Raw genomic sequence first — 15,345 nt, forward strand, 5'->3', positions numbered from 1 at the left:
AACCAAAGTATTGTCGTCCACAACGTGCTCTCCTCTTTCTTAAGTTATCATCTTCCCAAAAGGAAATGAATCTTTTTTTTTTTTTTTTTAAATTGGCAGGAGACAATCAAACAAATGTTACCAAATTTACCAAAATTAATCTTCTTTTGTCTAATTATCTATTTATAAACATATAATTTGGTTTCAAGAAAGGCCCTAATTCTCTTTCCTTATAAACTATAGATAGTTATGTTGGTGTTAACGGTACTGTTGATTTTGGATATGCAACTTATTTTTCATCAGCATCAAATTAGTATCTTAATTAAAAGCATACTCAAAAATATCTTATTTCATTTCGAGACAAAGATGAACACGAAATTCTTGTATTTTTTTTTGTACTAGTTATAGAATCTCAAAAGATGTTATAATTAGAAAAAAATGTAATTTTTTTTGTATCATCATTAAACATCAAAATTTCATCCAAGTATTTTTCCTATTAACAATATGTAAAGTTATTAATAAGAATTTTACATATCGCACTCAAACTCAATCCTTGTAGTATTTTTTTGTTGAAATAAAACATTAAATTAATAACTTAAAAGCATGATTACAGTAAAAATGAGAAATGAAATGCGGAATATTAGATCAAAATTTTCCCGTTTGAGTTCTTGTCCATTTTGCTAACTTGTTAGCCACTTTGTTTTGTCTTCTGGTGATGTGTAAAAAGGTGATTCCTTGAAATTGAGGAAGCAAATCTCTAATCTTCTCGATGTATTTCTTAGGTTGAAAGCAAAAAAATACTTATGAATCCCTATTCTTTAGGTTGCTTAATTCAAATCTAAGAGCATCTTCAGTGCAATCTCAATCTTAAAAAATTTGTCTGCCACATAAGATTTTTGAACTTTTTTTTTGAAATTTTTTCCAATGTCATGTTTAATTTTGATGTCTAAGATATTATGGCAGTCGTTAAATACGGATATCTCATTAAGATGCTCTATTTCCACAGTGTCTTCTTCAAATATCTCTATTGACCGACTCATCATTTTTAATATTTAGACTAATAGAAATCAATAAGACTTCATACATGGTACACCTGAAAGATAACTAATTATTTTCTTTACAGCATTAATCATGACATGTAAGTAAACAAAACACTTTTAGAGATTTGCATTGGCGACAGAAAAAATGGGAGGATATCTATTTCGCTGCTTTAGGCCATAGTTTAGTTGGACTTTAGGCCTGTTCTTGTTTAATCTGATAGTTACCGTGCTTATCACATCTTTGATGTATCAACGCCGTTGTAAATTGTAATGACTATTGTACATCGAAATTAAATTCCAAAAGAAAAAAAAAACATTATGATGTTCTTACCTATCATTTAATGTAATATTTTTTATCTTTTTAGAAAAATATTGGGATAAATAAATCCCCCTTATTTCGTGCAAACCATTGTTTTCATTGAGAATTAGTCCTGCAGCCACCTTGTCAATCATACAATCCATACAATAAACCTTAAGACATGCACCTAATCTAAATATAATCTAATATCCAACTTTCATTATTTTGTTCACGATCAATTCCACCATAAACTTCAGCCGTTTCAAACATATTAAAAGATTCTTCCAGGCTCTAGTTGGCCCCTAACCTAACTCTTCGAATATTTGAGGCCTGATGATCAGTATTTGACTAGACTTGGATTCTCTTGCCAAACAAATTTTTTATATGTATTACTCTTAATCTCATGTCACACCTCAATTATAACTTAACACTTTGTGTTACGTACCTGTTAGACTTTTTGAGTAGATTTGGCGTCTAGATTGATTAGATAGAGAAGCGTAGAGAGGTTGAAGACATAGCCGCGCAGAGGAAAAAAATTTGTATAATTTACCGAGGGGAAGAAGTGTCGCCTAAATCAAAGACAACATGGTTGGTATTAAGACAAGTGTTTCATCATATTTAAAATTGGAGGAGGCCCCCGCCCTCGCCCTTCGGAATGAAAATTCATCCCACCCCTAACCTTTATATATATATAAATATAAATATAAATAGAGTACGGGGTCGACCATACTGGGCTAAGATAAGCCATATGTTCACCTTTTGGAACTAGTTGTGGTCCTTATCCTCTTGCAAGGTTACAGACATAAAGTAACTTTCATATATTCAAGAACTCAATTAGAAGAAAATAGATTAACATTTTCAAGAGTAAGAAATACTTTAATTATGGGTGTTAGTTTGTAGTTCTTTGTCTACTTCAAACAGAATCAGTCTCTCATGAATTGACCTGGATGACTTTGTCTTGGAGGGTTGGTGGATTATACTAGTATAAATTAAGCTTCTCACCAGACCACCAAACAAGAACAAAAAGTAGGAAAAAGTAAAGAAGAATGTACATGAATTTCATTTCTTAGTCGATCGTAAACTTGTTTTAGACGTATTAATATGAATTATGGAGGTTGGACATCGATGTCTTACCCGCAATACTATATAATATTTAATTTTATATTTGTGATTAGAGAGAATAATGAATTAAACAATAATGATGGAATATCAATATTAAGTAGATTATGATTTCCAACTTCTGACTTTTAATGTGTTAGGTATTGAATAATATCTTCCAACCCTTTTAATTCATACATCATAAAGTTTATGCTTATCTAAGAAATCCTAGATTATCTTTTATTTGGTCTCTATCATTTTAAGTTCCTAGATTGGTCAGAAAGTCAATTAATCTTTGTTCGGATTACTATAGTCTAAGGTAATGTGTAAACTAACTCTATCTGCATCAATGGTAGTGACATTTTTATTTATCAAAGAATAAGGGAAGTGGATTCAAATATTCCACTAATTTGAGCTATGATATTCATCAATTTATTGTGGTTCTTTTAGGAAATAGTGTCTTGGATATAGAAAGCCAATGCACTAATTATGAGTCTTTACAAGTTATTTCTTGTACCCCTAGATGATCCAGTATAGTAGATGTGCAATCAAATTAATGGTATCCACCCTTATCATTGATAATGGTTAAAGAACTTCTTGATGTTCATTTGGCAAGCCCAATTGCATATTGGCTGCAATGTTTTGGTGTGCATGAAAAAGGTTACCGCCCCGGTCGTAGGGGAAGTAACCTAAGACTTAAGACCCCTCGTTGGGTATCCTAGCGTCATTCAAGTTTTTTTTTTTGTTGAAATTTAACAATAATATGATTAATAACAAGTTTACTGTTATAGTACATATCAGAAACAAGTTTGAAATATATTTCCATAATCTATTGCCTTCTGTTATCTGAGCTCATTTCGCGACTTTCTGGTTTATAGTGGATTCTGGCGATGTAGGAGAACTAAATGCTGGTGAGTAGATATATAGGATCTTTAACTTGCTGGATGTGAGTGACAAATTGTCAATTACGGGGCTTAGGGAGTTTCCTGCCTAATTTTTGTTGATGTTCCATGCCAAGGATGGGAGATAGGGAAAAGCCCGGGTTGGTCATGCCGCGTCTTGCCCTCCTTCACAGAAGCAGGAATAGATCGAGCCAGTAGGCCAAAGAGGCGGTCGGTTCTGGTCCGAAGACGGGGGCTAGAGATCCATTGAAGTGGTGCATGTAGGGGGCGTAGGCCCGAAGGCTACGCTCAACACTTTACTACTGGGGTTTGAGATCCAATGTTTCCATAGGATCAAGGTAAAGAGATGATTATAACCCTCCAGCGACTTGGTCTGTCTATCTTGCATCGGCGAGTCACCATCGCCCTCAAAGCCTACAGTGAAAACTTGAAAGCAAGACATCGTTTTTTGGGATCCTGAAAATGATGGGTTAGACTTTGGTTGTCGCTTTCTATTACACCGTGCATGTATTTATGATCGATTGCCTAATGGATGCCTGAAACAACAGCCTTGGTTTCGCTTTCCTCGCTAATCCGAGCTCTAAGAGTTTCTACTTTTAGTTCGATAAATTTGACCTGAAAATCATGAACAATAAGGCTAATACCAATACAATTGTTACTATCTGTAAATGAAGCATCCCTAATGGTCCTCCTTCGTGTATGGGCACTTCTGTTACCTATGAAGAAGTGCCCACAAAATATGCTTGGTCAATGTTGTCTCCATTTTCTAGCCCACAAGCTCCTGCCTTCTTTTCGATACACCCCTCATTGTTTTTCCGACCCATTATTCCACCATTTTCTAGCAAAGCCCAATATATTAAGTATCAGTCTCATGTTCAGCCGAGTGTTTATATTTTTCTCTTCTTTGGAGTACCCTAAGTCATAAAATTTAGGGCCAAAATTTAGGAGTTACATTTTGTTATCTCCCCATTCCAATCCATTCATCAATTGAATTATTCTTAATTAGAACTAAGGTTATTTCCCTCTTTCTCTTAAATTCTTAATATTAATTTAATTTTTTAGGTTATTTCTCGAACGGCCCCCAACTTTGTGACCAGCTTCCTTCCTCGCCCCCTACATTAGTAAATATTCCCATATGACCCATTTTTTCCGTTATCTTTAACTGTCCGTTACTCTCTCTCTTCCATCTCATTTTCTCTCTCCTCCATCTCATTTTCTCTCTCTGCCAAGTCACCTATCATGCCACATCATCATTTTCTCCGGCAGGAGTCGCCGGCCGGCCAAATTTCCGGCCGAGCGACCTTCAAATATTAAAAAAAAGAATTATTTTCTCTCTTTCTAGAATTTTTTTCCTCACCTCTCTCTCACTAAAATTTTTTTTTTCTAGAGAGAGAGGAGAGAGAAATTTTTTTTTTTTTTTTAGCCGGCAGGCGACCCCTGCCGGAGAAGATGATGATGTGGCGTGATAGGTGACTTGCCAGAGAGAGAAAGTGAGATGGAGGAGAGAGAATAACAGACAGTTAAAGATAACGGAAAAAGGGGGCCATATGGGTATTTTTGCTAATTTAAGGGGCCAAGCGGGAAGCTGGTCACAAAGTTGGGGGCCATTAGAGAAATAACCCTTTTTTTTTAGCCGACCGGCGATCCTTGCCGGAGAAGATGATGATGTGGCGTGATAGGTGACTTGCCAGAGAGAGAAAGTGAGATGGAGGAGAGAGAATAAGGACAGTCAAAGATAACGGAAAAAAGGAGGTCATACGAGAATATTTGTTAAAGTAGGGAGCCAGGCAGGAAGCTGGTCACAAAGTTGGAGGTTATTTGAAAAATAACCCTAACTTTTTTTATACACTAGGAGTTGAATGCAATCCTAATTATGTAAACAGTTAGTTAATGATACTGCTAATTTTTTCTTTTAATGTATTTCAACTGTTTTATGGATCTAAAAGACATAGTAGTAACTAATTAAACTCATCAACAATAAAATAAAGGAGTGTGATATATTATAAGTAATTGTTTATTTAGTATTAAAAGGTGAGGATAGAAACTTAATATTGTTTTATTTCTTAGTTTTTCAAAAGCCACATAGAGAAATATTCAGTGAAATGGTATGACTGAACCGTTGCTACAATCTAAGAGCATCTCCACTGCAAAACTCATAAAAATCGCTATTCATCATATGCGTCAAGTTCTAGTTAAGATTCTCACTCCTAGGTGGTCTTAATAGAGATCCTCAATTTTTTTTTTGTCTCCAATGCAAAACTCTAAACTTATCGTATTTACTTATGTGACATAATTATTTTTGTCAATAAATAATTAGTTATTTTAGAAAATATAGAAGACTCGATTTCTATTGGTTGGAAATCAAATATTGATGAGTTGGACAATTAGAGATATCTCAAGAGGACACTCTAGAAATAGAGTGTCCTCTTGAGGTATCTCTATTCCACCATCGACACGTCATCATAGAGATCCAAATAGAGTGTTGCATTGGAGAGCAGTTTTTTAAAATCCTAAGTGGCACTCAGAGATTCTAAGATTGAGTGTTGCATTGGAGATGATCTAAGAGGCCTTACTTGAGATTTTATGACAATATAAGAAATTTTCTTCAACTGATTATTTTTTTTCTTACCCTTAAGTGTTCCCCCATCGTATAAAATGTCTGGCCTCGCTGGTAAGTAAGGGTAAGTCAGTGGATTCCAATTATGAGATCGAACCTGATTGACACTTTGTTAATCTTAATAATACCAAGAACTCGAGGAAATGATAGAATCTAATTAATAATTTGAGGGGTTTACTTATGATAATTTCAAAACATTGGTCACATCGAGTTTTTCAAATTTACCTAAAATCTTAGAAAAGTGAATATCATTAATGTGCATGAGATATTATCTAGGTCCTGCCACGAGAGAATCCAATTTCGACGACAAAGAAAAGCATAGTAATTTTCACATTTGATGCGGCGGTTATTTTTTTTTTTTTGAGAAATCGACTAAGATCTACGTTAGTTAATTAGTATCAATACAAGGAGCTGTAGAACAAAGAGTTTTATGCCAAAATTCTCGTAAGTAAGATCAAGTATTTCAAGTGACTGATTTAGAGAAATATATCTTGATTTTGATTAAAATTCAATAAAAATTCCTTTATTTAGTTACATATCTCTGTTGAGAACATACACAAATTAAACAAGTAAACTTACAAAATGTCATTTGACAATATAACTTGGGCTTACTTCGCGAAAATCGCGATTAAATCTATACATACTACTTATCAAATTATAAAAATTGTAATGAATAAATAAATAAATAAATAATCAACCCCTAAAATGTTTACTTATGATCTTTGACCATATTAGCTACCAAAACCCCAAGTTAATCAAAGAATATACAAATCCCATCGTCAACTAATTTCGCTTAGTTTTACGACCACTAACGGTGTTTTTACGATGGCCTCCCCCTCTCGGGCTAGGGCCAGAAACTTTAAGCCCACCAAGGATTTTATCGTTTGTGAATCCGTGACCATCACCCGGGCTTGGACCCGATAATGCCCTACTAAAAATTTGTTCTTTTCCCAATTTGTTGCTTCTAGTATCACAATTTTTAACTCCACCCAAGTTTTGCGACTCATTGAACTTGTGACCTTCACCATGACTAGGGCCAGCGTTCTTGATACCACCCAAAGTTTGGGTATTGGTGAACTTGTTACCAGCACCAGGACTAGGACCAGAGTTTTTAATTCCACCCAAAGTACTTGACTCAGTGAACTTATTATTATCACCAGGACTAGGACCAGAGTTTTTAATTCCACCCAAAGTACTTGAGTCAGTGAACTTATTATTATCACCAGGACTAGGGCCAGAGTTTTTAACAGCACCAAGAGAATTCATAATATTGAAAAGACGAGCTTCTGATGGGGCAAAAAATGTAGTAGAACTTAATAGAAGAAATAGATGAAGAAATAATGACAAGTAGTTGAAGAATGCCATTTTAATTTGTTTAATGATAATGGAATTGAGAGTTGTATATGTTTGGAAACTTGGGTTGTTAAAGTTTCATATTTATAGTGCAAATTTTAGAGAGAGAAGGGTTGGGACTTGGGGGGGTTCCGTATTGATTTGGAGAGAGTTGAAACTTGGAAAGTGTTGAATTGACGAGTCAGTGACGCCACCTTGTGTGTGTGTGAGTATTGGGGAAGAAATATAAGAAAAGGGAAACATCAGAGGAAGATGAGATTTGAGAAAGAATAGAGGAAATGGAGGAGTAAATACATAAATAAAAACGAGAATCGGGTCCAAGTTGGAAGGTTTAATATTGAACATGGAAAATTTGAATGGAGAAGAAGTGGACTAGTTCTACATATGCTCAATTTATAATAATGTTTTTCTTTGATGGCTTATTCAATCCATTGACAAAAAATGAAAGTAAGAAATTTGAATTTATGTTTGCTTAGTTATTTGTAACATCTGCTAAAATCACGAGGACTTATAATAAACACACATTCGTCGATTGACCTAATCTATTATAGTTTTATAGCGCAACACTTTTTATAAAATGGTAAGATCTGAAATCTAATATTTGTAGTTTTTTTTTTTTTTGAACTTAATGTTTGTAGTTAAAGACGTATATGTTATCTATCACTCAATTAAATGTACCACACAATGCATATCTGAAAGGTAACAAATTTCTGAACAAAACACAGTTTGCTCTCAACAATTTTGTATTTGCTCTCAACAATTTTTTATTTGTATGAACAAATTTGTTTTTGTTCACACATAATTAAGAATATAATTATATATGTTGGCACAGTTTCAAAAGTGTTGTCAACAGTTTTAAAAATGTTGTCAACAGTTTAAAATTGAGTTTTTTTAACATTATTATTCCCGAGTTTGTTTTTTTTCGTATTTGGACCCAAATTTTGAACTTTTCTTACATAGTTTCTGATATAAATTGATACTTTAAACAGAAAAATAAAGTATAAATTGGTACTTCCCCAAGGGTTTTAGATTTCCTAACTTGTTGGTTTCTTTTTGGTAGGTAAGGAAACACAAGAACCATGTATATTTGCGCTACATGTGTTGCACTTAATTTTGGATTTTGATAGTTTTTGGTATTATTGAGAAAAAAAATAGGTGTATAGGGAGATAAACCTACTCCACCAGCAATTATAATTAATCTACTACGAATTTAGAGAAAAATTATTTATTCCTTTTGTGGGGCCAAAATTCCAAAGTATCAATAGTTGGATAGTCTCGTAATTAAAAATCACTCTGACTAATATGATCTTTATTTGTTTTCAAGTTGAGATTTCAAATTTGCAACAAAAAATATAAAGTTTAGACATCAAATCCTACTCAATATTTGAATTGAAGTGCGGTAATTTTTACATTTTTTTATTTGTACTAGTGTCCTACGTCTGACTCGTTCATTTCTCTAATCATGATAATTTTATATTCATTTATATGAATTAAAAGTCAATTGTTTGAATAAGTTTAAACAACTATTATATCCCGAGGAAAAGAAAACAAACTCAAAAAATTTAAATAATACTATCCACATTCGCGGATTAGCCCGAGCCAAATTCATACTTATGCTCACTGGTCATTGTTGGTATGAAATTTGAGGCTAACTCCCTCTACAGGTGACTGTTGACTTTCATCCATTGTTCAGCTAAACTTAGAGAATTTATTCTCTTTTTATTCTTGGTACGTTTTCTTTTGTTGAAATTATCGTTGGTACGTTATTGACTCATTAAGCACGTGTCACTTATAAAATTAGAACTTTATAATATTTGGTGAAGGATCCCTAAATTCTCGACATTGGAGTAGAGTGTTGAAAGAGAGCAACTTTACTTTTTCTTTTTAATAAATGGGTGTGTTCCCCAAACCCCAAAAATTGAACTGTGTTTGTATGGTTAGACACCCCAATAACATCTCCCGTCCACAATTCAATTTTTTATTAGTCTTACATGTTAAATTCTAAACGAAACTTTCTATGATTATTTCAAAGATATATGAAAGTTTAATTTATATTAGTTTGAATTCAAATCGTATGTGTTAAGTTCCGAATGAGAGTGACTTTATTTTGTTATTTCACGTCTTTCATATAAACCAAACGATATTTATGTTCGACCATAAAAATAAAGTAATTTTGTTAATTTGGTACTATACTAATATGGGTCTGGATTTTGGGATTGTGGGATGTGAGTTTCAAGTCTTGTTGTTTCTTAGAACAAATACATAAATTTCAAATCAAAAGTGACAGACACTTAAGTGTCCCATGTAGGAGACATGGAGTTATACATCATTAACTATGTACCAATGGAGTTTTAGTGGAAGATGGTCTGATTTTTAATTTTTTTTTTTTATCTTAAGATTAAAAGAAATGTCTAGGTGAATATCATCTTAGGAAAATGACCCTAGTAGTTAGTTGGTCTTCTTTTATCAATGGAGACAATAACAAAGTGAATTTGAGAGTACTAGATTGTCTATGAAAATTGTAAAGTAAGAAGTTTTCATCCATCCAAAAGTGTGTCTTTGGAGTCCATTTCTTAACCTAAAAAGATGAAGACTTTTGATATAAAAAATGCATGATTTACTTCAATGAAGGAGACCCACCAGTCAGAATTTTATTGATCTTATACAGTGAAAATCAGGTGGAAATCAACTAGTTTAGGTCCAATTGTTACTTTCGAGCTTGTTACCTTTTATTTTTGTGACAAAAGAAAATGATATGACCACTTAAATCCCATTTACTGCATTATCGAATATTATAGTTACCGTGCACAAAAGCTATTGCTCATATTAGAAAATGAACCTAGACATGATGTGTCCACAAACTTCCTTCCTAGTACAAATTTACAAACTTCTAAAGCTAAAAGTTAGTCCTAGACAGTATTGACACACTGATCATAGACTGGACAGAACCGATAAGAACAAAAACCTAATGTCTATGCTCCGAACTCAATTTTCATACATTCATGTCAATGCATTATTTTATGGGAATTATTGTGCAAGCGTTAGTAATTTTGCAGTCAGTTGTTGATACTTGAATTCTTGTCATGTTTCTAAATTTGTTGCTTATAGAGGAATTACCTAACGGTATTCGTCCAGACTACATCAGTACCGAGATAACATGGCTACATTTTTTGTTTGGTTACTCATTGTGGATGGAATTCGACACTAAAATCAATTTCATCAGGGGTCCTGTACTTGGGTTTCCTCAACAGACAGCAACCAACTAACAGTAAACTCTTGACTGATGTTTCTGAAATATGGGGAAATCAAGACCTGCAGATGGTGATTATAAAGGATTTGTTACAGCCGAACAAAACTTGAGAGATGCAGTGAGGAAGTAATGGTGGGGAAGAAGGCAGACGAAGTGAACAAAAATGTTGTTAGCCGAAGGAAGCGGCAAAGATGGCGCTTGACGTTGGTAATTCATCTGATTGGAGTATTCAATTATTCAGAAATGAAAACATTGGTACGGGGCTCAAGCTGCCGAGCTATTTCCGCATACCTCTCTCTTACTGTCCCTAAAATCAAAGCATGGTTCTTATCAGAGCTGGCTTGATTTTTCTTTTTGAGAGCAGGGTTCGAAGGGCCTGAGAAACTCATGCCGACCCATGGCAGGCCTCAGGTGACAAGGTTTTATCAGATTCACTTCCTGATGACTTTGATGAGGGTCGTTCCTCTCGGATTTTAGTCAACCTGTTTGACTACTTGACTTCGTCAATGTTGACCAATATTTGGCTAAGCATTAACAAATCTCTTTATTTATATTAAATCCAATTTTACAAAAGCAAATATCATTTACAATAAATAAATGTATATATGCAAGTAGCAAGCCCACAAGATAAGAGATGGAAAGTAAAAAAGACATTCAGAAACTGCTGGACTTCCCCAATGACCTAAAGAAGTCTATCATACTGTCATATACATCTTCTTTGCCCCTTGTACTCATGAGGAAATCAATATGTCCATAAGAGTCAAGATAGAGCAATTTTGGCTTCGATTTCAACTCCTTCAGAGTGAGCTTCACGTCTTTTACGTCAGCTAAAGCATCCTTACCTCCATAACCCATCCATATCGGCAGAGACTTAGGTATGTCTCCGAGGTTAAATGCTGTGGCTTTAAACTGACCATAACGCCTCATGTTTCCCCACAGTCCATAGTCATACATAGCAAATGTACCCTTTCGGATCACTGTCAAACAGAATGAGCATCTCAGATGAGATTTCTGCATTTATTTGGGTCTTTCTACGAAGAATATAGATGGGTAATAACATGAAATATAACTCGTATAGGAAATAACAAAGAACTTTCAGACTTCAGTGTCCTATAGGGAATAAGAAGTACGTACGTGAATGTAGAAAATACTGGTAGGGCACGAGCCCAAAATCCTAATTTGAAGATATGTTCGAATTTTCCGAGGGGTGGTTTGTGATCAAAGTAGAAGTCAACAACAAAGCAGTAGCATCAGCTTTGACTTATGAACTTGTTATTATACGAAAACATGTGTGTTTCATTACAGGATTCATTCATGTGGAGAAATATACAAAACTGTGATTGATGTGAAGGACATAAGATGACGAACTAGTAGAATATATTCTGTAAGAATATTTTAAATGCTTACTTTGGAAGAGATGGTTCAAGTTCTTTGATGATGATGGGTGAGGTTCATATTCAAGATAGAAATCCACGCGAGAGTTGTTGAAGCAGCAATTCTTCCCTGAAAGATAATCAAATTTCTATTAACCGTCTAAAAGGAGTGAAATGTATATTCAAGAATGAGGACTTGCTATTACATGGATTATTTCTTCATGTTTAAAAACTCGACCTTCCAGTTCTGATAAACATTATGAGTTCATGAAGAGCATAAGATGCACAGACCTGTTATCGAAGTTAGCAAATCAGTGCAGTCCAACCGCTCAGAACATATTGAATCCAAGATATGAACACCAAAGTCGCTGAATATAACATTAAATGGATGTATGAAGAAAAAGTTTAGATTATGCAGAAATTAGTAAAAGAACTGTACAAAATGGATTTGAACTTTGAAGATAGCAACTAGTGTGATCAACCTTCGAAAATTGAGTTGATGAATCCCCATAGCATGAATCATCTAGCAATAGGAGTACAAAAATCACATCATCATTTTCACATATCAATTCCCTGAACACTCAAAATCTTAACTGGGGTTGAATTCTACCTGATCAAGATGCATGTTAACCATATCACGTACAAGAGGAGCATTGACATTGCCTAGATAGGATATCGGACAAAGAAAAGCAGCAGCTTCAACCATGTTCGCCGTATCTGAACGGGTCAGAGCAGCAAGGGACATAATGGTTCCCTGTGAAGTGTGAAATTTATGGAAGAATGAGATCCAACAATAACAAACGGCCTTCCCAACAATAATATATGGCTACATGACATGCAAAACCATTTTAAGTATTTTGTTTTTGCAGTATCAGATATTTGCAGTCACTTCAATGGTCATAGTGTGATATATATATATACATACATATATATATATATATATATATATATATGCATTCACGTGATCGTTTAGGAACATAAAGTACATATCTAGGTTTAAGGACTGTGTATGATGGAAAACCCGTTAAACCAAAGTAAAAAAACACAAGTTTAAATTAATAGTTAATAACTAAGACAAGAAAATATTGGGTACACGGCCATGTTCCTATATTGGGATTTTTAAGTTGACTTAGCCGACACTTCGTATTAGTTTCATAGCAATTCAAGAGGTACTCCGTTTTACCAAATATCACACCGACAATATTTAAGCTGCAAACTGATATAAGTAGATTTTGGACCTGTGAATGCCCTATGAGAAAAACTTTTGAGCTTGTTTTTAAGTAGACATATTTGATCACTTCTGCTAGGTCATATAGGGCTAGTTCCTGCCAACTCCAATCCCAAAAATCCTGCAGCAAACGAAATTTACAGTGCTGAAAGGCCCATTTAGCGAAAAAATACAAGTTCACGTATAAGCACATCACATGACAAATAATGAATGGTAAGTAGCAACTAGTAAGTATGACTACCTTATCCCTTTCAGATAAGGAGATGTGTCCTGAGCTCCAACGAGTTCCACGTACATTTGCAACCCATACATCAAAACCTTGATCTGCAAGGATAAATCCTAATGACTGTTCCCTAGAATTCAGAAACCATGCATCTCCTGCCTGTCCATGTAGAATTTATCAAAAAGTGCATTCCCACTGATAAAAGCATGTAATAGTATAGTAGACCAAAATGTACAAACATCAACGACTAAGATCAACATAGAGAACATATTGAGAGAGATCGATAAGATTAGAGGAATTTTTTTGCTAGAAGATTTGAAAGAAGTTAAAGAGTCATGGTTTTCTCCTGGTTTTTAAAGATATTCTTATCTTATGGATATTACTTTGTTGAGCCAAACAAAATAGGGAAGGAATATAAAAGTTATCATCAATTTCTCATACTTAAAATTAAATACCCCACCAATACCCCAATCTATTCAGTAACCCTAATTTATAGTACTCAAATTTTAAACAAATGAAAATGGTAAAAGATGATTCTAATTCAAATCACTCAAACAGTTGTTATTTCATAAAACCCATTTCCCCCAAAATCATCCATCCATCTTATCTTTAATATTTAATACTATCTAGTAATATTGACTCTTTTGTTCTAAAATTTAACCCAATAATCATTTCAGACAGAAGAAGAAACTCAATTTTTTCAAATATATTAAATTCAATAGTAGTATTAAATGAAAGATAAAAAGATAGTAAGAGATATGAAGAAGAAAACCATAAAAAGTCCATGTTGAAGGATAACAGGAGGACCAAATGATTTGACTTTTATATCTTCATCTCCATTACTACTTGATGAAACTCGTTGAAGAGCTAATATGTACCCATCCTCCGTTTGAACCTATAAAAACCCCAAAATTCAAAAAATACAGATTGAATACAAAAACCCATTTTACTGAGTAAAACGAAAATCGGAAAAGGAGAAGAGATTAGTACGGTGTGTTCGGAGCATGGGTAACCGGAAGGTTTGATCAGCTGAGAACACAAACTGCCTCTACTTTGTGATCCACGGCGGAGATTGAAGTAATCTGTATCGAGTGATGAGCAGTGAACGCTGCCAAGAAACAGGAGGAAGATGCCCACAACAACAACTACCATTCTCTCCATTTCCTACCAAGTCATTGCTTTTATCTCAATTTATATCTACTCAGAGACAAGGGGGGAAGAAATGAGGATTTTGGCCAAGCCTTGTGCCCGCTTCTAAATTAGGGAGATGATTGAATCCTCCGAATACATTTTTCAACAAAAAAAAAAAAAAAACATTTTTAATGTTTAATTACAAGATTGAACGTGTACAAAAGAAACCCATACACGATGCATCATACTTTCATTTATTTAGAAATATCAAAAAAATTCAAAATGATAGAATATATTTATACGGGTCTCTCCTAACCTAATAAAGAGACTCATACACACTAAGTCATGAAAGTTACCCTAAATGTCAGTTATTTATACTCTTAATAACACAAAATCAATAAATAATAGATTTCGACTTCCACCGAGTATGATCCTATAACCTCTAAGAGTATTTCAAAGGGGATGCACTACTTAATGAACAAGACTCAAGAGGAAAAATTTAATTTTTGATATTGGGCGGGTTTATGTGTTTATTTATTTTAGTTATTATATATGTGTAAAGCAGGTTAGAATTGAGCTTGTACGCATAAAAAGGTGTGTTGGCACAGAGACTATGAAAGTGATCTGCGAGCTCGCAGATCACACTAGCCATGCAAAAGGGGTTCTCCTAACTAAAGTAAGAAGGGATTTGGTGTTCAAGAAGACCGCCAGAGAATCTAACGACCCCCTACTCTTTAAAGCGTCAAAGGATGGTCTTCACTCCTCCATATAGTACCTCACAACGATCCATTGAGTACTCATTGACGTATGTTGCTTATTCATATATCGATCGAGCGGAAACACAATGGTATTT

General features: G+C 34.2%; 2 protein-coding genes across 2 annotated transcripts; both read right to left on the reverse strand.

Annotated features, from left to right (window-relative positions):
* Window positions 1-6,637: 6,637 nt before the first annotated feature.
* On the reverse strand, window positions 6,638-7,304 carry LOC147533276 (uncharacterized). Its single transcript, XM_086650407.1, has one exon. It carries the CDS (start codon window positions 7,297-7,299, stop codon window positions 6,718-6,720), a length of 582 nt encoding a protein of 193 aa, XP_086506533.1. The 5' UTR covers window positions 7,300-7,304; the 3' UTR covers window positions 6,638-6,717.
* A 3,758-nt stretch (window positions 7,305-11,062) lies between these two features.
* LOC147533277 (lipase 1) lies at window positions 11,063-14,726 on the reverse strand. The gene is made up of 9 exons (XM_086648050.1): window positions 14,352-14,726; window positions 14,134-14,256; window positions 13,380-13,520; window positions 13,149-13,259; window positions 12,521-12,664; window positions 12,393-12,433; window positions 12,202-12,278; window positions 11,945-12,040; window positions 11,063-11,514 (listed from the first exon to the last, which is right to left on the reverse strand). The coding sequence occupies exons 1-9, from the start codon at window positions 14,520-14,522 to the stop codon at window positions 11,192-11,194; spliced, it is 1,227 nt and encodes a 408-aa protein (XP_086504176.1). The 5' UTR covers window positions 14,523-14,726; the 3' UTR covers window positions 11,063-11,191.
* Window positions 14,727-15,345: the final 619 nt, after the last annotated feature.

The sequence above is a fragment of the Eschscholzia californica genome, unplaced genomic scaffold (genome assembly GCF_041429995.1).
Source record: "Eschscholzia californica isolate CP2 unplaced genomic scaffold, dmEscCali1.0.p SCAF_6, whole genome shotgun sequence".
Classification (NCBI taxonomy): domain Eukaryota; kingdom Viridiplantae; phylum Streptophyta; class Magnoliopsida; order Ranunculales; family Papaveraceae; genus Eschscholzia; species Eschscholzia californica.

Bases quoted from the DNA above. Each gene is read 5' to 3' on its own strand.
- LOC147533276 (XM_086650407.1), bottom strand. From the start codon at position 7,299: ATGGCATTCTTCAACTACTTGTCATTATTTCTTCATCTATTTCTTCTA.
- LOC147533277 (XM_086648050.1), bottom strand. From the start codon at position 14,522: ATGGAGAGAATGGTAGTTGTTGTTGTGGGCATCTTCCTCCTGTTTCTT. The intron at 14,257-14,351 runs GTACTAATCTCT...GGGTTTTTATAG, and splicing joins ACCCATGCTCCGAACACACC to GTTCAAACGGAGGATGGGTA. The intron at 12,434-12,520 runs GTAGAATTCAAC...TCCTATTGCTAG, and splicing joins TTAACATGCATCTTGATCAG to ATGATTCATGCTATGGGGAT.